General features: G+C 52.2%; 1 protein-coding gene across 2 annotated transcripts in view; it reads right to left on the bottom strand.

The window, feature by feature from the left end:
• Nucleotides 1-1,342: 1,342 nt before the first annotated feature.
• Nucleotides 1,343-22,240, bottom strand: part of SCARA5 (scavenger receptor class A member 5) — a 103,730-nt gene continuing 82,832 nt past the window's right edge. For both annotated transcript variants that reach the window (XM_053911727.1, XM_053911726.1), the window contains exons 8-9: nt 10,143-10,337; nt 1,343-3,441 (exon numbers count right to left, since the gene is read on the bottom strand). In XM_053911727.1, the coding sequence (XP_053767702.1) occupies nt 3,305-3,441; nt 10,143-10,337 (332 nt within the window). In that variant the 3' untranslated portion in view covers nt 1,343-3,304. The remainder of the gene's footprint in view (nt 3,442-10,142; nt 10,338-22,240) is intronic.

Here is a 22,240-nt window from a genome sequence, read left to right as displayed (position 1 = left end):
TAAGGAGCTACACAGAGAAAATTCCAGAAAGATGCCTTGAGTTGTCAGCTGGACAGCCACCTGTGTGAACCCCATGAGGCTGCTTAGCACGACTTCTGAGGAAGCACCATTAGCAGAGTTCACGCAGAGCTGAGACTAGTTCAAGTTCCCTCCACCGGGGTGGGAGAGCAAACTGGGGAGCCGCAAGTCCTCCGCAGAAGCTCCTCGGCCTTTTCTAACTGGGGGGTGTGCTGGTGCAGAGAGATAAATGACAAGGCTCCAGGTCATTTGACATTATGAGCAGGTGGCCGGAACCCCTTCTCAGCTCCAAAGTGCTGCAGGCGGAAGGGAAGGAGCAGAGAAGAGGGAAGAGAGGGGCACTCTATGAAGGGCTGAAGGGAGAGCTAGTTAGAAAAGATAAAGACAAGTGATTCGCACATTTGACATTTTATGGAAACGTTTTGAATAACTGCCATAAAACAATGTGGCTGAAGAAACTAAGGGGCCGATGGTGGAGAAAGTTCTAGCACCCTTTCCTCACATCACGTCCCCGACAGTGCCTGGTGTAACTCCAGCACATACAGGCCCCAAAGTGGTTCTTCGCGGGCACTTGAGGTGAGGGTGTTAGCTGTGCCTTGTAGACATGAGAGAGGGCAGGGGGGGAGGCTGCTGCCCTCCCCCATGGGGGCTGTCCACACAGTGGGAAACGCAGTGATGTGGGGAAGGGTGTCACCAGGTTCTTTGGAGGAGAAAAACAGGGTGCCCCTTCCATGGAGTTCCAGAAGTCAGCTTTTCTCTGCTGACTTCCTTTACCAAATTATCATAGCGCACAGCAAGCTTGGGGCCAGTAGGTAGATGTTCCCAGAGGTGCCAGCTATGAGCACGTGGCCAGGACGATGCAGTGGCCCGGGCCCACGCACCGCCCAGGTCCTGCCTCTTGTCAGGTGCTGAGGCTCAGTGACCGCACAGACCTCATACCTAAAGCTGGACGATCGTCTCATGTGTGACTAGAACTCCAGATGGAAGCACATCTCTGAGTAAAACCTCCAGAGATGTGAGGAGACAGGCAAGTGTTGCTTCCTTTGTTGACGACAAAGGCAATTCTCTTACAAGCCGGGCCTCGGTTACTGTCCTGTTGCTTGGGACCCTTTCCTTAGGTGACCAAGCAAGGCTTGAGACACCATGTCCCGCCATGTCCTTGGTCTACGTTGTTGATCGTCCTCCAGGCGTATTAAGGCTCCTTCTCAGAAGGTGTCCATTCACAATCCCCACTGAGAAATGATCCGATCGTCCAATTCTTACCAGTCCTCCCCACGCTCGCTGGGTTTTCATGAGAAAAAAAATGTGACGCGAAGCCTGTCAGTGACATATTTTAAGCTTTATTGAAATTCTTTCTTACAAAAGATCTGATGTACTTTAGGCCAAGCCTAATTTCCTTTAGTCCCTGAAATGTAGGTCCATGGGGATCTCCATGTCCTCTTAAGTAGGTATGTAAACTAGTAGACTTTCATTTTAAGGTTCAAACACTTATCACCATCATTTTTATTGGATGTACAACAAGACTTATGGTTTCCCAAATGAAAAGACCAAGTGAGAATGTCACGCGGGTCTTCAGAGGCGGGCGGCTGGGTTCTTTGCCAGAACCAGCTCCGGAATCTATCTCACCCAACGTGACATCTTTCCACCTTTAGCATTTTTTAACACAAGCTTTGCAGCATGCTGAGCTATGCAGTAAAGAGTGCCATGTGTATATGTGCATACATGTATCGGCTCTGGGGAAAAACGCACGAGTGCACACGAGGTGTGCACACACAGCGGCTGGTCCGAAGGAGAGTCTCTGATCGTCGGGACGTTAGTGAATAACAAGCATATCGAAAGCAAAGAACAGCCCATAGCACAGACTGATTTACTCGTCAGACAGGAACTTTCTCGGCCCCACCCCTGCAGGGTCCCAGGCGCCACTTTCCCCAGGCAGGCTGAAGCTCACCTGATACCACACGACAGGTGGCTGTGCGTCCGAGGCCTGACTGTGAGTCTGTGCTCCCTCAGTACCATGTAGCTCCCCTAGTCCTGGAACACACAGGTGGCCCAGTTTGACCTCCCCCTGGTGTTAAGGAGACAGGTGCAGATTGAGGATGTGCAGAAGACCAGGGCCCCTTCTTCCCCTGGAGGTTATAAGAAATCCTCATTTCCTTCGACTCCTCTAGGACCCATCAGGGCACATGTGCTCCTGAGCACAGGAGCACACCCCAAGGGGCCTGGGAGGTTCGATGGTATCCCCTCCAGACAGCTCTGAGACACAGGAGCCGTGGCTTTAACCCTGACTGCCGGATGACTGAGAGCGCTGGTCTCGGTTTAACCCCGACAGCCACGTGTCACCCTCCAAACCCCCTTTCCTCTTGCATGGATGGTGGGCCTGGAAGCCAGCCATGTCTGATCTTGCACTCACACTCCATAGGTTTTGGCCTTTGTAACCTTCTAGATACACAGGTCGTGCACCAAGAGCTCCTTGCTCAAGCCTAGCAAAGACACACCAAGGTTCAGGCAGAAACAGTGGTCTCAGTCGTTCTCCATTCCAATTCCTAGGCCAGGTGGATGGAGGTAAGGTCCTACCTAAGTTAACATGCCATATAGAAATGCTGCGAAGTGGATAAATACATTTCGCACTCAAGATACTATGTAGCACAGATGGGGGTCACTCAGTAAATGTTAGTTTCACTCCCCTTCTCCAAATAAACTGAATTCCTGCACGTGACTTGCATTTCCCTCTCACTCCTATGGCTGTCACTTCCCCAAACTAACAGAAGGATGCAGAGGCGGCGTACAGAAGGGAAAAGGAATCGTTCAGTATTGTCTCTTGCTGGGAAGGAAGATGTCAAGGCTCTTGGCTGAACCAAGGTTTGGGAATTATCCGAAGCGTGAGTGCTGTTATACCTCCCTCCCATCCCCACTGTGACATTGGTCTCCAACACCATCTCAGCATTCACCTGTAACTAACAGGAGGAAGGGAACATGCATATTGAGGCGTGATGCACGGCGCAGGAAGGCTGGGGAAAATGGCGATCCAGCTGACCAGGACTCCACATTCAGGAATTCTGGTGGAAGGGAGAAGAAGGTAGTAGGTCCCAGAGTTATAGTTTGGAGCAGATGTCCAGGAGGAGGATGGTGACAGGCCACTGCAGTCCTGGGATGGGGACGAGGGCTAGGGAGATGCTGGGCTGGGCAGGGCAGAGGCATGGTCAGGGGAGCCCAAAACAAGGCCCCCATCCCAGAAATGCAGGAAGGAGGCTGGTCAGTAGGGTCCGGACCTCGGCTGTGTCCACTTTCACTGGCTGATGCACGTCACCCCAGCATCCTCAGCATGTCCGCAGTTTGTCACCCCCCACTTGGAGAAGGTGCAGCGGAAGATGGAATTCTCTGTGCCTTTGCAGGCGACATCATCCATCCAAATCTGCCCTGTGCCTGTGGAGACAAGTCAACACAGCTTCTTAGCAGACATGCAGGGACCGGGACCTCAGAGAAAAGGGAGTGGCGCTCGGCCAGGCCGTTCTAGGCTGTCCTGGCAAATCCAGTGGCTCCCACCTGCCCTCTCCACCCCACCAAGTTCAAACACCTATTTCCTGGGCTCCGTTTTTTGAGGGCAGAAAAACAATAATTGATAGTGGTGATGGTAGTATTTACCGACTGTTCCCTGCGTCAGGCATCTTACACATAGGAGCTTCCTCCATTCTCACGATGGTGCTGTGAGATGGGTATTAAGAAACCCACTTTACAGATGGGAAAACTGAGGCACACAGAGCCACCGATGCGAGGCTGCTCAGCTTGCAAGTGGCAGGGTCTTAACTTGAGCCCAAGTCTTCCCATGCTCCAGGCCTACGCTTTATATCGAGACGCTGCATAGCTTTTGAGATAAGACATATTGTAGTCTTTGTTGACGAATGCTCAGGCAGGGCCACGTCAGAGGGACAGTGTCAGACAGGTGCTGGATTAGACAGACCCAGTGCCCCATTACCAAGTATTTCAGTGCCAACATTATCTGCAATATTTAGAAGTTTAACCTATGTGGTTCCTATTCTATGAGCCCCAAATATTGGTGCTGGAATGGCAGAGGACCCCAGAAGTTAACATTATAACCGGACATATACTTGATGGCAGGCAGAAGCATCCCTAACCATAGTAATTCGTTCAGTTCCCAACATACAGGGTCCCTAAGACAGTCTATTTGAGTTTTGCCTGCAGTCAGCTCTGTTTACCCAGGCCCTAAGGGGACCAGCCTACTGGTCTGCTGGTGCCCATGCAGGGGAGCCTTTAGATGGCTTTTCCAGGATTGTACCTGAGCCTCGAGGGACATACGTTTGGCATTAAGGTCTCTCAATAAATGTCAGGGGAATGGGGCAGCTGGGTGAGGCTCCAAGAGGGAATGGAGAGGGCTGGCCTGAGCTCAGAGGGGTTGGTGGAGATGGGAGCAGGCTGCACCAGGAGTCACCTGGAGTCCCCACTGATGAACTGGCAGGGCCATTACCCATGGTTCTGGTGGGCTCTCCGGGCTGATGGCCATGCCAGGCCCTACGCGGTGGAAGCCCTTTTTGGGGCCCCTGGCAAGAATGGCTGAGCTTCAGGGCTCCCATGGAAGCAATGTGTAGAGCTTCATCATCCGAAGTGTGGTCCTGGGCCGCAGCATGGGCATCGCCCGGAGCCCATGAGCAATGCAAAGCCTTGGGGCCCACCCTGGACCCACTGAACTAGGATCTACCTTTGAACCAAGTGGTTATGCATTCGAGGGTGGGAGGCACTAGCACAGCAGAAGAAGTGGGGCTTTGCAAAGTAGGGCGGACCTTGATTCAAGTCCTGGTGCCACCTAGGGGACCATTTCCACTTTGAAACGGGGAGGGAATTCCTGGGATGTGAGGCTTTTGGTACTAAAACTGGGTAAGTTCTAGGTAAACTGGGATGGTTGGTCACTCCAGCACCCTAACTCATCAGGTCTATGAACTGGCACCAAAAAGCATGGAGTTAAAGGTCATAAAATGGGTTTCAACATTACTGGCTGTGTCAACCTGAGTGGGTCAAATGAGATCATAAATAGTCCCTATATTCTGATGCCTGCCACCCCCACCGCCCCGTCTCTCAGCAGCCAGACAACCTCTCCTTTTAGAGGGCTTGTCAGCGCTGACTGTAAACCCTAAAACTGTCACTCACTCTAGGACTAATCACGTGAACTAATACTTTTGTTGTGCGGAGCTTTGCAGCATCTGTTGTCAGCGGGACTGCAGAGTGAACTCGGGGCCGAGGTGGGAGCAGAGGCCTCCTTCCGCTGTCTTGGATGCTATTTCTTCCCCAGAACCTCTTCCCTGGCCGCATACCCTGTGCTCTTACACAATAAACCCTTTGAGGCCGAGCAATGATTCGCAGATTAAATGTCTCCTGGAAAACACATTGGTTTACAAATTGCCCGGGAAGAGGCTGCAGGCCCAAAAGCAATGTGGGATGAGTTACACCCAAAACAAATAAAGAAGCAAGTAAAGGGGGCTGATGAATACTGAAGAGGCCTAAGGTTAGGGGCCCAAATGTGAACAGAGGATCACAAAGCTCCAAACTCTAGCTGGTGTTTGGCCAGGGAGTCCTGGCTAACGTTCATCGAGCAAGAGCTGATAAAATGAGAGTAGGGTTGTTAAATTGGTGGCGCTGAGTATCTGCAGTTATTACACAGCCCCGGGGTGAAGGGCCAATGAGCCTGCAAAACACCTCTGTTCCTCCCACATTAGAGAGGCGGACACTCCCTTGACTCCCTGCACCAAGGCTCGCATTAGCCTCAGAACTGACCTCTGGTTACTCCGAGTGTGGCCTGAGGACCAGGAGTAGCAACCTCACCTGGGAGCTTGCTGGAAATGCAGTCTCAGGCCCGCCCAGACCTGAGTCCCAGCCTGGGTTTTAACCCGGTCTGCGCCATGCATGCAGGTGTCCAGGTCTGGGAAGCCCTGGCCACGTCAGGCGTGCACTCCCACCCGGCTTCCCTCTTGGAGCTCCCTAACGAAGCCCTAGCAGGTGAGCAGGCTGGGCCCTCTGCTCCCCACTTCACAGATCGGGATGATGGAGCAGCGGGCTGACGTTTTATCTTGAGGAGGCAGCACCGGGACTAGAGGCCAGGTCTCCCGACAGGTGGAGCACTAGGGGCCGCTGGAAGGGGATACTGTAGGGGTGAGTCAGTCGAGATTTTATTTGATCCTTGTCATTCATTCGTTCAACACTTACTTAAGGGCCTTCTTTGTGCTCAGCACTATTCTGGGTGTTTGGACCACATCATTGAACAGAAAAGCTACAATAACAATGACAAAAATCTCTCTGCTTCATGGAGCTAACATTTGAGCTTCTGTACGTTTATTTAGAGTAATATTAAAAGACAGAATGAGTTACACTGAACCCTCTAGGCTTCCGTGGGGGCTTCACACAGAGGGTAGCAGGATGGCTACTGAACAAATGTTTAAGACACAGGAAAACAGAGGCCCCAGAAAGATCAAGTAATTTGTCCCATAACTTTCAAGGGTAAGAGGCCATGACCCAGGCCTCTGACATCCAGCTTATCTGGTCCTTGTTCCTTATAGAACCACAGGACACAGTCTGCGCACAAACACTAAGCCAGAGGGTGGGAAACCCTGCGCCAGTGCAGCCCACTCCCTGCTTTTGTAAATAAAGTTTTATCGGAACACAGCTTCATCACTTGATTGTGTTTTGTCAAAGGTTGCTTTCGTGCTACAACTGCAGAGTTGAGTGGTAAGAGCGACCATCTGGCCCACAAAGCCTGAAATATTTACTGCCTGGCCTTCCGTTGTTTGCTGAGCCTTGCACTAAGCCATCTCCCAGTGTTTGAATTTTTTCACAGGAAAAAAAGGGGCAAAAAAATGGTAATAATGATATGATTAGAAGTGAGCACTCCTAATGCACCTTCTCCCTCCTGCAAGTCTGTCTGCATTTGTACCCATCCCCACCTCCGTTTTGTCTGTCTGTCTGTCTCACAGAAAGGTTTCCTCTGCAGGTCCAACCATAGTTCCCAGCTGTGCTGGATTCTAGTCCCGTCCATCTCCTCCTAGACCTCGTTCCAGCCTCGCCCCTCCATCTTCTCTAACCACATTCGCTTCCTCTGCAGCAGCTCTTGGACCAATGTAAAATTAAACATCTTTGAGTCTCTCTCATTTGGGTCTTCCCAGAGAGGCTGATCATTTGATTATTGAGCCTTGTCTAGGAAAGTTGTTGAGGTGCCGGACCACTGAGAGAACTGCCAGGGATCGGCAGTTTCTTGTAGAACCCTGGGGAGGATTCAGAGGAGGCGGGCACAGGAGTCCCTTCCTCCGTTTCTTCCTCCTCCCTTCTGCTCTTTCCCTCTCACGTTTATCCAGTACTTTTTATGCCCTGGCACAGTTCTGGGGTTGGAGCTGTAAAGGTAAAGCCCACGAGATGCTCACACATATGTCAGAGATCAGGGAGCGTGAGAGGTGCTGTGGTAGAGATACGTACAAAAATCGCTCTGGGAGCAAAGTATCAAATGGGGTGGAGGTGGACAGGGGGATGGAAGGGGCCTTTAGGAGGTGACAACTGAGCTGACTGTACACGCCGAGTAGGAATTAGCCAGAAGGAGAAAAGGGAAAGGCGTTCCAGACCGAAGAGACATGGAACAGCTACTCGAGCCCAGAGAATGGGAGTAGGTTCGTGTGGCTGACAGTGAGAAGGAGGGAGGAGGCAGATGAGGGCAGGGCCTGAGGGACCAAGCTAAGGAGACCAAACCTGGCCCTTGTAATCATCTTTCAAAAATGGAAGGACTGAAGCTGGGGGAGGTTAACAAATCTGCTCGAGGTCACCAGCTAGCAAGTGGCAGACATCAGATTCTAAGTCGGGTTGACCCCTGAACCTGAGCTCCTAACCACTGTTCTACTCTGCCCGAGCTCCTGAGACAGGAGTAGTGAGGACAAAGAGGAGGGGACAGACTCCAGGGACACCAGAAAGGTAGACACTGGGGGAATGTGTGGGACCCACAGAGATAAAGGGACCAGATAAGGGGAAGAGGAGTGGGTGAGAGTGGCAGGAGGGAGGGGCTGCAGGCGTGGGAGACCCTGTGAGACTGAGCAGACGGCATCCTGGGACTGAGAGTCAGGGGGGCCAGTGGGGGTGGGGGCTGTGGTCAGAGGGGTGTCCGGACTGATGCACAGCCCTGCCTGCGCCAGAATGGGCAAGCATCCCCCTCTCTCTTCCCTCAGGGCTGCTCTGGTGTGATCGCCCTGGCAATGTAGTTTGGGATCTGTAACCGTGTCTGCCTTCACTTCTAAACGGAGCACGTTGAGGTCAGAGTCTCGGTTGGCTTGTCTCAGTGCTGCCACACTGAGCCCGGCACCGGGACCACGGATGGTGCCGAGAAACTGCTGTGGAAAGATGGGAGTGCGGCTGGGCTAGGAGAAAGGGCGCTGGATGAGGCTTGGCTGGGCAGGTGCCTGCCCCTCCCCAGGCCCCCATTTCCCTCTGTGCACCTGCTCACAAGGCCTGGCCTGCCCACCTGTCAAGGTCTTCAATGTCACAGGACATAAGTTATTGGCCCGTGACAGGGAAAAAGAATGGCACAGATCTGATGTGCACATGGAAGCAAGCTTCCCAATGACCGGCTGAAAGAATCGGGTTGCAGTTTGAGAACTTCCCCACGGGTCATCTGATGTAAACATCCCGGGGGCTGAAAAGGCCACAAAGTCTCAGTTTGGGGCTAACGCAGCCCATGGCTTTCAAGTGGCCTATTGTGGCTTCTCTAAAAGAGTTTTTGAGGGTTTCTTCCCCCAGAAAGGTTTTACTTCCACTTATTTGGAAGAAGTCCTTGTTAGACTGAGACATTGAAAAGCAAGAACTTGTTCCTACTGTTCCTGTTCCTCATGCAAACACAAATGGCAATTTTTCTTGAAGAAAACTGACAGAAATCTAGCCCCAACTTTAAGTGGGAGGCAAGTGCTCTGTCCCGGTGGGCTGCCTCTGCGGAGCGGGGCCCTCTGAACTCCCCGTGCACTCTGGCCTTTCAAGTGGAGAGGCTAGTACGGGGCGGGGCGTGGGGGGGGCGTGGGGGGGGCGTGGGGCAAGCGGCTGCTCTCCGCCAGCTGTCACAACAGATCGCACCAGGAGTCACTTTTGGTCAACGCAATGCTTAGTCTGCTCAGGCTGCTGTAACGAAGTAGCAGAGACCGGGTGGCCCAGGACATTTCTCACATTCCGAGATACTGGAAGTCGAGGCCAGGCTGCCAGCACTGTCAGGATGTGGTGAGGGCCCCCCTTTGGGTTTAGACTTCTCTCTATGTCCTCACAGAAGGAGAGTAAGGGGGTTCTCAGGGAGTTCCTTTTTTTAAAAAATCCTCACCCTAGTTATTGATTTTAGAGCAGAGGAAGAGAGAGGGAGAGAGAGAGAGAAACACTGATGAGAGAGAGAAACATCGGTCAGTTGCCTTTTGTACACATCCTGACTGGGGATCAAACCTGCAGCCTAGGTATGTGCCCTGACCAGGAATCGAACCCGCAACTTGTTGGTGTACAGGATGATGCTCCAACCAACTGAGCCACCTGGCCAGGGCATAGGGGTACCTTTTATAAAGGTGCCAATCCCAGCATGAGGGCTCAACTCATAACCTAATCACCTCCCAAAGGCCCTGTCTCCTGATACTACGTGGGGTATTAGGGTTTCAACATAGGAATTTGGGGCAGATACAAATATTCAGTCTGTGATAGTGACTGAGGTCTAAGGGACAAGGTTCTGTGCAAAGAACTACAGCAGCCTGTTGTGAGGAGCGGGAGAAAGGCAGCTGTGAGGAGTGGGGGGCTCCATGGCCAGTCTGGATGTGACCCTGTTCCATTTCCCTCTCTGGGCAGGATGCACGGCCCCTCCTCTCAGGCTGGCCCCAGGACCCTGTAGCCATTCAGCACAGTGGGTTGGGCAGAGAAACAATGTTCTGATGATCAGAACTGGCCGAAGACAGGCAGGCTTGCCTGGGGGGCCATGAGCTTCCCTTTGCAGGAAGTACCTGGACAGAGGCCAGGTGACACATGGCAGGATTGCTTCAGAGGGGACTCGAGCTTTGGAGAGGAGACCAGTCCTAGGATTCCTGGGCCTCTTCCTTGTGTCCTTTTCCTCTGAAGCCCCTTACCTTGCCCGAATCGAGCTGTGCGGGACACCTCCTCTGCGCCATGGAAGCCCAGCATGCGGCACACCACGTCCCCGTCCTTCTTGTCCCAGCCGTCGTCACACACGGTGCCCCAGCGCCGGTCGTGGTACACCTCCACTCGGCCCTCGTGTGGGCCCGAGCCGTTCACCAGCCGGATCATCAGCGCCTCCAAGCCACCTGTTGGCGGCAGCCCACAGTCACCACTCTGCTCTGGATACACAGGGCGCCCCCCCCCCCCACACCCAGCAGGGATCTTCCCTGACTCCCCTCCACCAACCCCCTCCTGGTAGGGGAGAGGGGCCTGGGGCTACCACCGCAGCCAAAACTGCGGCCAGTGCAAGTCACGGTGCCTCCACGGCCCTTCGTCGGCCTTCTGTTCTCCACCTCTTACTTCCTTTCATGAGACTTTATTTTCTTTCTTTTTTAAGTCACAGTTTACATTCAATATTACTTTGTATTCGTTTCATGTGCACGGCATAGCAGTCGAACAGTCGTACGCTTCTCAGAGTGCTCCCCGGGTATTCCAGCCCCCTCCTGACACCATGCAGAGCTGGTACCATATGATCGACTACACCTCCCCGTGACTCTCCTGTAACTACCAGTTTGTGCTTCTCAATCCCTCCACCTTGTCCATCCGGTCCCTCAACTCCTCTCCCCTCCGGTGACCATCAGTCCCTTCTCTGTGTCTATGAGAATAGACTTGACTTTCTTGGAGCAGGTGTAGGTTCACAGCAAAGTTGACAGGAGGGTATGGAGGTTCCCCGCCCCCCTGCACAGGCACAGCCTCCCCCACTTTCAACATCCCCCACCAAAGGGGCGTGTTAGTTGCAATTGATGAACCTACACTGACACATCACTATCACTGGGAGTGTACGTTTGGACAAACGGATCCACCTGTATAGTATCATAGAGATTAGTTCCACTGCCCCCAAATCCACTGTGCTCTGCCTGTGAAAATGCAGGCTCCCAGGCCCACTGAGACCTACTGCGTCCGAATCTTGGTGGCGGCAATCAGGGATCTGTATTTTTCACAAGTGTCCCAAATGATTTTATTGGCTGGCACCGGGAGGGACAGGCTTCGATGTTCTACAATGTTCCTTTCGGCTCCAATGTTCGGGATTCCAAGGCCAAGGAAGATGTCAAAGTTTCTTTTGTTTGCAGCCAGAAATCAGCTGGGCTGCGTAGGGTGGAGGTGGGGACACGGTGCTGTGACACAGTGACAAGTGGGTGGCGCAATGCGGGGAAACCCCTACGTGAACTGCTAGAGACAGCAGCAAACCCGATGGGGCTCTGCTCCCAATAAGTGCTGCAGCCTTGGACTACTTTTTTTCTTTCCTTTTTTGGCCAGATGGGCTGGGGATTCCTGCTTCCAATGACTGTGACTTGGCAAAGACCTTCGTAGACCCCTGGGGGAGATGGCAGAATTGATTAACCCCACATCTGCCCCACGTGAGAAAGGAGAGGAGCCAAGACTGGCCACGTGTCTGTGACATCTTGCCCCAGCTGGGGCAACCCCAGCACATTCTGCACAGGGGAACCAGAGAAGTCACCAGGAAACCACACCGTTTCCAAGATGCTGAACAAGTACAGGCGACAGCTTGCACAGGCACCCCGAAATCTCCTAGGCCATTTTCTCTGCACCCTGTACCTCTCACCGTTCTCCCCATACAGATTTACTGAAAACACAAGCTCCCACTAGGTTGTCAAAAACGGCAGAGGATGAGCAAGAGGACACAGCAAAGCTGGAGCAGGAACACCTGAAGAGGAGCTGGAATGCAGAGGCCGGGCTTGAGACAGAGGCGCCCATGCGTGCTAACCCAGAGTTGGTGGCAGCCAACGAAGCCTGACCCCTGGCTGGGGGCTTGGCCCTGGGTGGGCTGGCTGAGGCTGAGATGTCAGCCTTGATTTCTCACAGGCCTGCCTTGTCTCTGCCAGTGCCCTGTCACAGTAGCCATGGGCTGCCTCAGGCCAGGAGGCCTCCATGGGAGCCCCAGTGTGGGGATTAAGTAGGGGAAGTGGTGGGAGGGCTCTGTGGGCCTGAGCAGCCCACGCTGAGCTCAGGGTGTCAAGTCAAAATAACAGGAAGAGGCTGGGTTGGGGGTGGCGGTGCTGGGCAGCTGAGACTGCCGTTCAGAGAGTCCCTTATCCTCTCCGCTCTGGCCAGCCTGAACTCACTCCGATCGCTTCTGTTTAGTGAAATAAGTGACTGACCACCTCTAGGGGTCCTGTTGTAGGAGCTGTGGGCACATCCAGGAACACAGTCTCTGTCTTCATAGACGGCTTTTTTAGTGGGAAAGATGAACAATGAAGCTGAAAATCAAATACAAATATAACTCTGGTGAAGTTTTGATGAGTGAGCATCGATGGACACGGAAGCACAGAAAGGGAATGGAGAGTGAGTGGAGGCGCCGTCTTGGATGAGGAGACCTGGGCAGAGCTTCTCCTTGGACCCCCCAGAGGGGGGACACCCAGATGTTCACAGGGCAGGGCCTCTGTTGTTTTTTTCCAGTTGCCCCAGATTTAGGGTCAGGGGTTCCCTGCTTCTACACAGAGAAGCGGACAGAGAAGAATTCCTTCAAATTCCAAGCTCAGACCAGATGCGGATGTAAAGAACCCAGGGAACTGCGGTCAGAGCACATGCCTGGGTTGCCAGCCAGGCCCCCAGTTGGGGGATGTGCGAGAGGCAACTGATCGATGTTTCTCTTCCTCTCTTTCTCCCTCCCTTCCCCTCGAACAATAAATAAATAAAATCTTAAAAGAAAAAAAAAAGAAAAGAGCCCAGGGAATTGGCTCATTCTAGCTGGTCTGCCTTCTTGCTCTCTCCCAGATCAAAGTGTTCGATCAACTCACAATCGAGTTTTCTGGCACATCAGTGGATCCAACACTGCTTGGAGCTGTCCGCCTAGCTGCCGCGCCAGAGCACAGGACCCATCTCCTCATTCCCGGACCTGCTCTACCTACCCCTCCCATTACGCAAGCCATTCCAGGTACCAACGGCAAAGGCTTCCTCCACCCTCCTGAAACAGGATCGCAGCTCCGGCTCAGTCCTGACCTGGCCCCTCAGTAAAGAGGGTTTAGCTGAGGCTAAATGGGGTCAGATCACGGAGAAGAACAGACATGGTGTCTGGACCAGGAAGCCTTGCATTTTCTGGGGTTATCTCTAGTGACAACTTTCTTACACTTAGTTGTGGGCTACAGATGCCATCATCACTTAGGGCATGGAGCCGCTTTAGGTAATAGTCCCGTAGTCTTTGGGCTTCCCTAATCATCGCAGATGATGGAGAAGCCTTGAATCGTCCAGCTGGCAGATACTTGGAGGTCACCTAGTCTAAACTCTTCATGTGATACACAAGAGAACAGGCCCCGAGGGGTGATGTGTCTTGTCCAAGGTCATCCCACAGTTAGTAGTAGAAGAGCTGGGGCCTGGACTTGAGACTTAACTCTCGGGCAATTCTGTCTATACCTTCTGTTTTCTCCCAGTGTCTTTATTTTTCATGAGATCTCTGGGCTTCACGACTTTGATCTGAGCTACATTAACCCTTGAACTATAACGCTTCTACCCCAAGCTCACAGAAACAGCTTGGCTTCTCCTAAGTGTTACCGGAGGACCAAGATGGTAGGATGCCCTTGTGAACTGCTGAGTTTGTATTGAAAATGAAGGCGTCAGGGAAAGATAAACCAGCCTCAGCTTTTGAGGAACATGACAATATTCATTGAAGTCCAGGGTCATTCTGCTTCCTGTGCACAGATTTGGGGTGCTGAAGATGCTTTATGTGTATTCATTCTTCATAGCTATCTATCAATGTATGTATTTCTCTTTCTATTACTCATTTACTTTATCCATCCAGGTACGCTTAGGGAATCCCCGCCACATTCCAACACTGCGCCAGGCGCTGAGGATGCATGCATTTGTCCTTGAGGCATTCTAGACAAGAGCACAGAATGGCAGAGCTGGTGGCAGAGCAGGGACTGCCCAGGGAAAGCCCTCATCTAGAAATGAGGAAAGTGAGGGTTTAGAGAGAGGAAGGGACCGGCTGTTACTGGGATGCTGGGTCCCTCTCTTTCTATACCACTGTTCTTTCCGACGCCAGCCACTTTCATTCCTGCGTAAGCCGTGCCTCAGAGTTAAGCTGGTTCGAGGTTCAACCTATGGGGCCAAGGTGGAGGCAGGCTGGCACTCCTCGGACCAGAGGGCGTGGCTTGAGAGAGCTCAAGAAAAGCTCTGTCTCTAAGGGCTACATGCACATCTCTTATTTTCCCTAGGGAAGTGCTCCTTGCGGAGAGAGATGATGTTTGCGATACTTAATATTATGCTTAGCTGGCTGAAAATGCTAAGTAAATGTTTGATGACTACAAGGGATGAAGACCAGATGGATGCATGGATACGTGACTTTGTCAGTGGGTCCGACCAGAATCCCCAGCCGAATGCCTCACAATTTCTGTATCTCTCTGGTTCTAGCCTCAGTCGTTGGTGCCTGGCTGTTGAGAATGGGTGCTGTGCCCCTCACTGATCCTGCCAGCTCGGGCGGGAATGGTGGTGCTCCAGGAAGGAGACTGTGTGCCCACGGTCCACACGGTCACTGGGGGTCCCAGCTCTGGGTTGCGTCTATTTGTGCTGCATTTCCGTAGATCACGGCAGACTCCCTCTGTGTTGTTTCATCTTTATGTATTGACCCAGCCATGGGGACACAGAGGTATATCAACCCTGCTTCTTCTCTGCACGTAAAAATGCCCAAGACAATTCCAAGATGCCCCCCCACCGAGGGCCACAGGAATGTGTCTGAGGCAGGCGGTGCGGGCGGTGAGGGGGCTGAGCCAGCTGAAAGAGCTACCTGGGGGCTGGTCAAGGCCACTGCTGCTGCTCTTCTCAAGTATTGGAGGCACTGAGACACTGTCTTCCTCATTCCTTCACCAGTCACACTCACTTCCCAGGGCTGGTAAGGGGATCAGTGACAAAGATTCTCTCCTCGACCAAACCCTAGCCTCCACCTTGGCTTAGACTTGAACAAAACACTAACAGCTCGAAGCCGCATCTCTTGGCTGGCCCTAGCCTTAAAGTGCCTGCCTGGGAAAACTCAAGGTTATCAAAAGAATTTACTGTTTGTCCAGCCGACTCCTGAAGATAGGGCTGTAGCTCCCAGCCTCCTTGGGAGAGGAGGAACCTAGCTTGGATAAGTGCCAGATGGGTTTCATAGGGACCAAGCCCTTTCCCGGTTTTTGTAATTTTTAATATCCCTGATCTACTGAGCCCCCACTCACCCCTTTTTCTATCCCCTCATCATCTCTTTATTTTATTTATTTATTTTTTAAGATTTCATTCATTCACCTTTAGAGAGGAGAATGGAGGGAGAAAGAGAAGGAGAGAAACACCAATGTGTGGTTACCTCCCGTGCACCCACTACTGGGACCCTGCCCACAACCCAGGCATGTGCCCTGACTGGGAACCGAACTGGCAACTTCCTGGTTCGCAGGCCAACACTCAATCCACTGAGCCACACCAGCCAGGGCTCCTCATGGTCTCTTTAAAATGCCCAGTCTCCTCTGTACAAATCAAAACTGCGTTCAGTTTGTGCTGGTCTCTTTTCCCTGTTGCGATTGTATGTTACTGATGAAAATCTGTCTTGTCCACTTTAACTATCATCTGGCTTTGTTTATCTTTAACATCAGATGCGGTAAGACCGGCATTAGACAAGCCGATCGAGGTGTAAGCCCATGGGCACTTCCCTACACATGGGTAAGGACATCTGTCCAAACCACTGTGATGATAACTGGCAGGACCACCCAGACTCTCTTAGGAATCTGAGCCGGGGGAAATGGGGAGAGCTGAGCAGAAGCAGAAGCAAAAAGAGACAGGGACAGAAATTAAGGAGCCATGTTGAAAGTGAGACACGAGTGTGCGGACATGAACCCCCGATGCCGTGGCCCCAGAACTGCCTCGCATCTGAATGGCCTTCCCATTCCAGGCTCTGCAAGACCCACCTCGGTCACGAGTCCTAATCTTCTACAGGAGGCGCCCTCTCTATAAGCCCCTCTTACTTGCAGCGACCCAACGAGTCCCTGGTCCTTGCCACCAAAAATACCCAAAGGGAGCCTCTGTGAATCCAACACACCAATCCAAGGGCTGCTTAGCTACTTGCCTCCTGGGCCCTGGGTGTGTTCAGGAATTTGGATGGAGGAAAACGAGGCGGCGGTGATTGCTGCGGGGAGGCAGTGGAAGGAGAGAGTGGAAAGAGGCTGGACGTGGACTTAGGCACTGGGTTTGAATTCTGGCTCCACTCCTGGCCAGATGTGACCTCTCTACACCTACCTTCTTCTTAAAATGGGCGTCATGGTGGTGGTCAGGAGCAAGAGCACGTGGCAAGTTATGGACACCTCTCACTGTGAGCTCCCTCCCCAGCCAGTCAGCACTTTGCCCAGCAACACGTGGGTCAGCTCTGAGGCATTTTCATGCTTTGCTGAGGATTGCTTGGACACACTGACCAGAGCAGGACGTATCCTTAAAACCCTCTTTGCAAAGCAACCCCCCTGCATGGGGAGGGGGCGCTGGGTTGGGGGGCATCCCTCCAACTGGATTCATTCCTCCTAACTTCCTCCGCCCCCCAGGGCACAGTTCCTGGCTCCTTAGCATTCCAGGGGATAGGGACAGGGGCTCCTGCGGCTCCTGCTGTCAGCAACTTTCTGCTCTCTGATGTGAGCTGGATGTGATTCCTTAAAGCAAAGCAGCTCTGGAATGGTCCAGGAGTGTGGCGCTAGGCTTGAGGTCACCGAGGGGCCTAGCACAGACCTTACAAATCTCATACGTGGGGAGTCTCTCCTCAAAATGAATGGTTTTTGTTGTAGTTGTTGTTCTCTTTGCCTTCTAAATACTTACATAGGAAGAGCAAGGTCCCAGACAAAGCAGGCTGGGTCTACCCCCAGACTGCCCTGGCTTTGACTACTGAGCCCCAGAGCCAGGGCTTGTGCAACCCTCTCCCACTTCAAACACGAGAATCCTCTCCACTCCTACCACACCTGACAGCGGCTCATCCTGCCTCTGGGAATGGAAGGGAGCCTGACAGGATCTCTCAGGAATCCATTCCAGGATTTCTAAACCAGCATCTGGTTTTATTCACAGGAACTGGCATCTCCAAATGGCTCCAACGTTTCTTCATGTAATTATTTCCTACCTTTGTCTTATTCTCCAAGCTTTGGGTTTTGTGCTTGTAAGTGGGGAGAGAGGTGTGGAATATCTTCCTCTTTCTCCAGCATCTGGCGGGAGCGCCACCGAGAGGCAGTGGCTCCATTACTCCGCACCTCAGTAGGTCTGGGAGGACAGCTTAACAGCCAGTGGCTACCATCTCAGAACCAGTTTCCAGGGCTGTGGTAGCCTTAGAACTACTTACTACCTGCAGGGCTTGTCCATACCTGGCTCAGAGCCCTCCTCAAACCCAACTACAAGAAAGCCAAGCTCTGGGTGCTCCCGGGAGAGGTTTCAAGTCAAGGACGGACGGCGAAAGGAACTCATGTGTAGTCAGTGCCCACGACATGTCAGGCACTGTGCAGAGTGCTTCATACATGCATTTGTTTGCTCGTTTACTCTTTGCAACAGCTCCATGAGTTAGTCATTATGGCTCTTATGTAACAGGAAAGAAAATGAGCCCAGAAAAGTCAAGTAATTTGCTGATGGTCACACAGCTGCTGCAAGGTAGAGCCTGGCAGAAGAGCAAAGTTTTTTTCTTCCTTATTTCTTCCCTTCCTTCCTTCCTTCCTTCCTTCCTTCCTTCCTTCTTTCTTTCCTTCCTTCCATCCTTCCATCCTTCCTTCATAATCCTCATCCGAGGATTTTTTTAATTATTGATTTTAGAGAGAGAGGAAGGGGGAGAGAGAAGGAAAGAGAGAAACATTGACTGGTTGCCTCCCGTACACAACCAAACTGGGGCTGAAACCCACAATCTCTGTTTGTGCCCTGACCAGGAATTGAACCTGTGACTTTTTGGTGTATGGGATGATGCTCCAACCAACTGAGCCACCCACTGGGGTGCAAAGTCCTTTCATTTTCAAACCACAGAGATGCTGTTAGACTGAATACTTAAGACAAATATTTAATAACATCCCTCTCCGTACATAAAATACCTTTCATCTATCTCCAAACAGCCCTACGGGGGCTGCAGTAACTAGTGTCTTTAAAAGGAAGGAAAAGAGCCTTGGATTAAAGCAGTGGTTCTCAGCCCCAGGCTGCATGGAAGAATCTCCTGCGGCGCTTTAACATCTACCAGCAGAAGGGGGGCAGTTTCCAATAGTTCAGAGGTGATGTAAATGCACTGCCAGGGTTGAGAGCACTGTTTGAAGGGATGGATCTGGGGTCAAGTCCCAGCTACACAGCTGTCAGGCCCTGTGAGGAAGGCCCACGGCCGTCACCTCCTCCAGGAGGGGTTCCCTGACTGGTGGCCCCAGGATGCGCTCTCCACACTTGAGAAAAGTTGCGCTGCCACTTCCTTTCCCAAGTCTCTCTGCCCTGGCCAGGGAGAGCTCTGTGAAAGCCAGGGCCATGGCACCCCCATGCTTCCCTACCGCAGCCCCATGTGTGGGCGGAGAGCCGGGCACACGGCAGTGCTCAACACATCGCATCGAACGGGTGAATGGGATTCCCAGCCCTTTCGAGGGGCTCTGAGAACAGAACTGATCCCTAAATGACCTAGAACCTGCCTGGCTGTGCATCAGGAGGGCCCCAAAGCCCAGAGAACTCGGCCTCTACAGAAAAGGACAGGAGGGAAACCCAGCCTGAGCCTGCAACACCGAAGCTCCGTTAGGTTTGTTTATCCTGACTTCCAGGCCCGAGGTTGTGGAGAATAGAAATAAACACATGCGGCTGGGAAAATAGGCTCTGATCTTCTGCAGCTGCAGAATAGAGCCCAGGGCATAATCTGGACCAGCTGCCTGTGAAGGAAGTTGAACTTTTATTCTCCTGTGAAGAAAGAATGCCCCGTGCCCACAGCCCCCCGGGGCCTTGGAGCCCCGCCTCCCCGAGGTGGAGAAAGTCAGGCTCCGTCCTTCTGCACGCGTGACTTTTCTTTTTTCCCGACATCCGCGGGAAATGTGGTTCCTGTGGGAGGGCAGGAGCCGTCCCTCAAGGAAACTAAGGAATTTCTGGTCAGGCTCTGCTGGAGGGCATTGCTTTCAAAATGTGGTCTGGCCTGTGGGTGTGCTTTATAAAATGCTATTTCCTAATGGTAATTAGGAAACTTAATATGCTCTTAACGTGGTGCTTTGTGCCTCCTCAAAGCACTTTTGTTAGATGGTCTCATTTGATCTTTGGCCCTCCTCCAGGGTGGTGGTATCACATGCACGTAGCAGGTGAGGCGGCTGAGACTCAGAGAAGGAAAGTGATTTTCTTTCTGTTGTATGTGTTTTTGACCTCACCCGCACAAGCTTATTGATTTTAGAGACTCGGAGGAGAGAGAAAGAGAGGGAGAGAAACATCAATGTGAGGGAGAAACGACTAGTTGCCTTTCATAGGTTCCCTGACCGGAAACCGAACCCACAACTTAGGCTAGTTAGTGTCTTGCCTGGGAAATGAATCTGGGGCGTTTAGGTTTATGGGATGACGCCCAACCAACTGAGCTGCACGGACCAGCATGGAAAGTGACTTTCTTAAGGCCACATAATAAAGTGGCCGTACCTGAGTCTCACAGCCTGTCGGGGCCAAGGTTCTGTGTCTTTAGAGGTCACACTGGGTGCTCGGGCTCCACTGGTAAAAGGAGTAGCAGAAATATCTCTCAAGTTAACACTCCACTGGTCATGCTGGATTGGTTTTAACTGCTGACTCGCCTGTTGGTCTTCCTCATTCTCATGCACGTCCTTTGGAAATGAGGAGTTTGCCTTGGCTGCTTTTGTTTCTCCCATGCCCTGCTCATGGTTGCCTGGCCTCTAGTAGGTGTGCAGGGAAAACTGTCGGTCAAACAGGAAATGAGGCACTTTGTCTGCCCAGCCGCCAGCCGGGAGCTCTCCCCACCACAGTGGGGGGATGTCTCCAAGGCCCAGAAGTCGTGCTTGGAGCTGATTTGTAGGAAGTTCCCGTGTGACCCGGTGCAGAGGTGAGTCCTTTGTCTTGCTTTTGTTCCCAGGGCCTCTCAAAGGGCAGTGAGAGTAGCCAGGCCTTTAGGACTAGAAAGGAATGCCGTGGGGCCAGGAGAAAGTCAGTGATGCTGAACTCTCATTTCATGTATAGCTGTGAGGAGATGGGATGCTCGTACGGCAGCCCTCTAAAGGCTTCATGGGCCCACCTCCTTGACCTCTGAACCCCATGTCTAGAACTAGGGGCCTTGCCTAAGAAGGCTCTTCCATGCCTTCTCCCTTCACTCACATGCTGTCCCCACCCTGCCCTGTTTCTTCTCTCAGTTTTGCTCTCCTTCAAGTTCAAAGCCTGAGACACCCCTGGCTGGAATGCTTCCCCATCCCCATAGTTTCAATCCTTGGAAACAGAATCTGCCTTTAGCACCTTGGTGACCACTTTCTTGCTCTATGACATTGGGCAAGTAAGTCGACCTCTCAGAATAGTTTTCTCATCTGGGATAACCACACAGACCTTAGAGAGTTTCTCTGAAATATACATGAGCTCAGTGATTGGGGTGGTCGGTTCTCAGCAAGTAGTGTTGAACTCAATATAAGGCCCAAGGATCGTGCTGGGGGACAGAGGCACTGTGGTGAGGGACTCACCTGGCTTTCCAGTCAGTGAGGAAACCAGCTGTGACCCCCTCCTATCACAGCACCCACAAGACCCCCGGGGTGTCCACAGGCTTGGCCTCTGTCTTTTATCTTCTTTGTTCACCAGAATTCTACAAGAGGCTCTTTGGAAGAGAGACTGAAGTCCAGTGCCAGGCAAGGTAAATCCATCTAGATAACTGGTTCCAAGTACAGCCCGAGGTCATTCCCCACTGTCGAAGTGGGGCTGCTGGTTAATGCAGCTAAAGCTTATTCAGTGACATCAGAGAGTCGCTGCGGGGCACCTCCCGGATTTAATCTGTGTCCCTGCAGCACCCCAAAGGGGAGAGGGTGCAGGGTCAAGGGAACTGAACAATTCCCCAGTTTGTCTGAATTGCTTTCTACGTAAACTGTTTAACCATTCCTGGTTTTACAGTACATCTCAACTTAAAACTTTTCTTTGTAAACCCACATCAAAGACCCAAACTTCAAATCGTCAGTGGTGCCAAGGCATTGTTTTTGGACAAAATTCCTCGATCACCTTCAGTCTGAAAGTCTGTGTTTCTAAAGGAGTTCTCTGGCAGGGCAAAGCCCGGAGACCGCCGCCTGTTGGCCAGGGAGACAGCAGCAGCAGTCTTAGCGGAACCGCCTCTGGGCCCTTCCTGAAGGATGGGCACGGTGGTGTCAGCTAAACACGGGTAAGGAGGGACACGGAGACATAGCCCGTGACAGGCCCCTTGCTCACTCACCGTAGAAAAGAGAGGTGTTGGGGAAGGGTCAAAGTGGTTACCTCTGCTCACACGTGTGAAATACCCTGCTACACTAACAGTGAAAAGAGCAAACCTTCTCAAGTTGCACTGACATACTTGGCTGCTAATTCTTAACATAACCTCCAAACCCTGGCATGCGTATTTCCTTCCAGTTAGCCCTCAGTTTCGGCTCTCAGTTGGTCCCTGCTTTCACTTTGCATATATTTAGAGAAAGCATTCAGGTCCTGTTAATGACCTCTTAGCCCCTCTCAGCACCACTGCCAGAGCCACGACTGCCCAGAGGGGCTCCGTTCCTCCTGCCTAAGCTGTTTTTCCTTGCTGGGGCCTGCGCTGCAGCTCTTCTCTCTTGCCTTTTATAAGGCATAAGGAACAGGGCTCGCTAGCTCAGCTGTTCCTAGAAATGGAACGCTCTTTCTTATATTGGGTTCAACACTTTTTCTCAGGCTCCCCTACCACACCCCCACATTTTATCACTTGGCTTCTTAAAGGAGCCAGGCCTTCGATTTTTCCAGCCCCTCTTGAATCTATTTGAAGCCATCAAACCAAGGGCAGCATGGATTAATCGGAACGGAACTGTTTTCTGCACACGGCTGTGTAAAAGCTCTCCTGGAAGGGGTCACTAGGAAGCTT

The sequence above is a fragment of the Desmodus rotundus genome, chromosome 9, assembly GCF_022682495.2.
Source record: "Desmodus rotundus isolate HL8 chromosome 9, HLdesRot8A.1, whole genome shotgun sequence".
Classification (NCBI taxonomy): Eukaryota; Metazoa; Chordata; class Mammalia; order Chiroptera; family Phyllostomidae; genus Desmodus; species Desmodus rotundus.
Note: the sequence above shows the minus strand (reverse complement) of the source record. Positions and strands in the feature narration are given on the sequence as shown.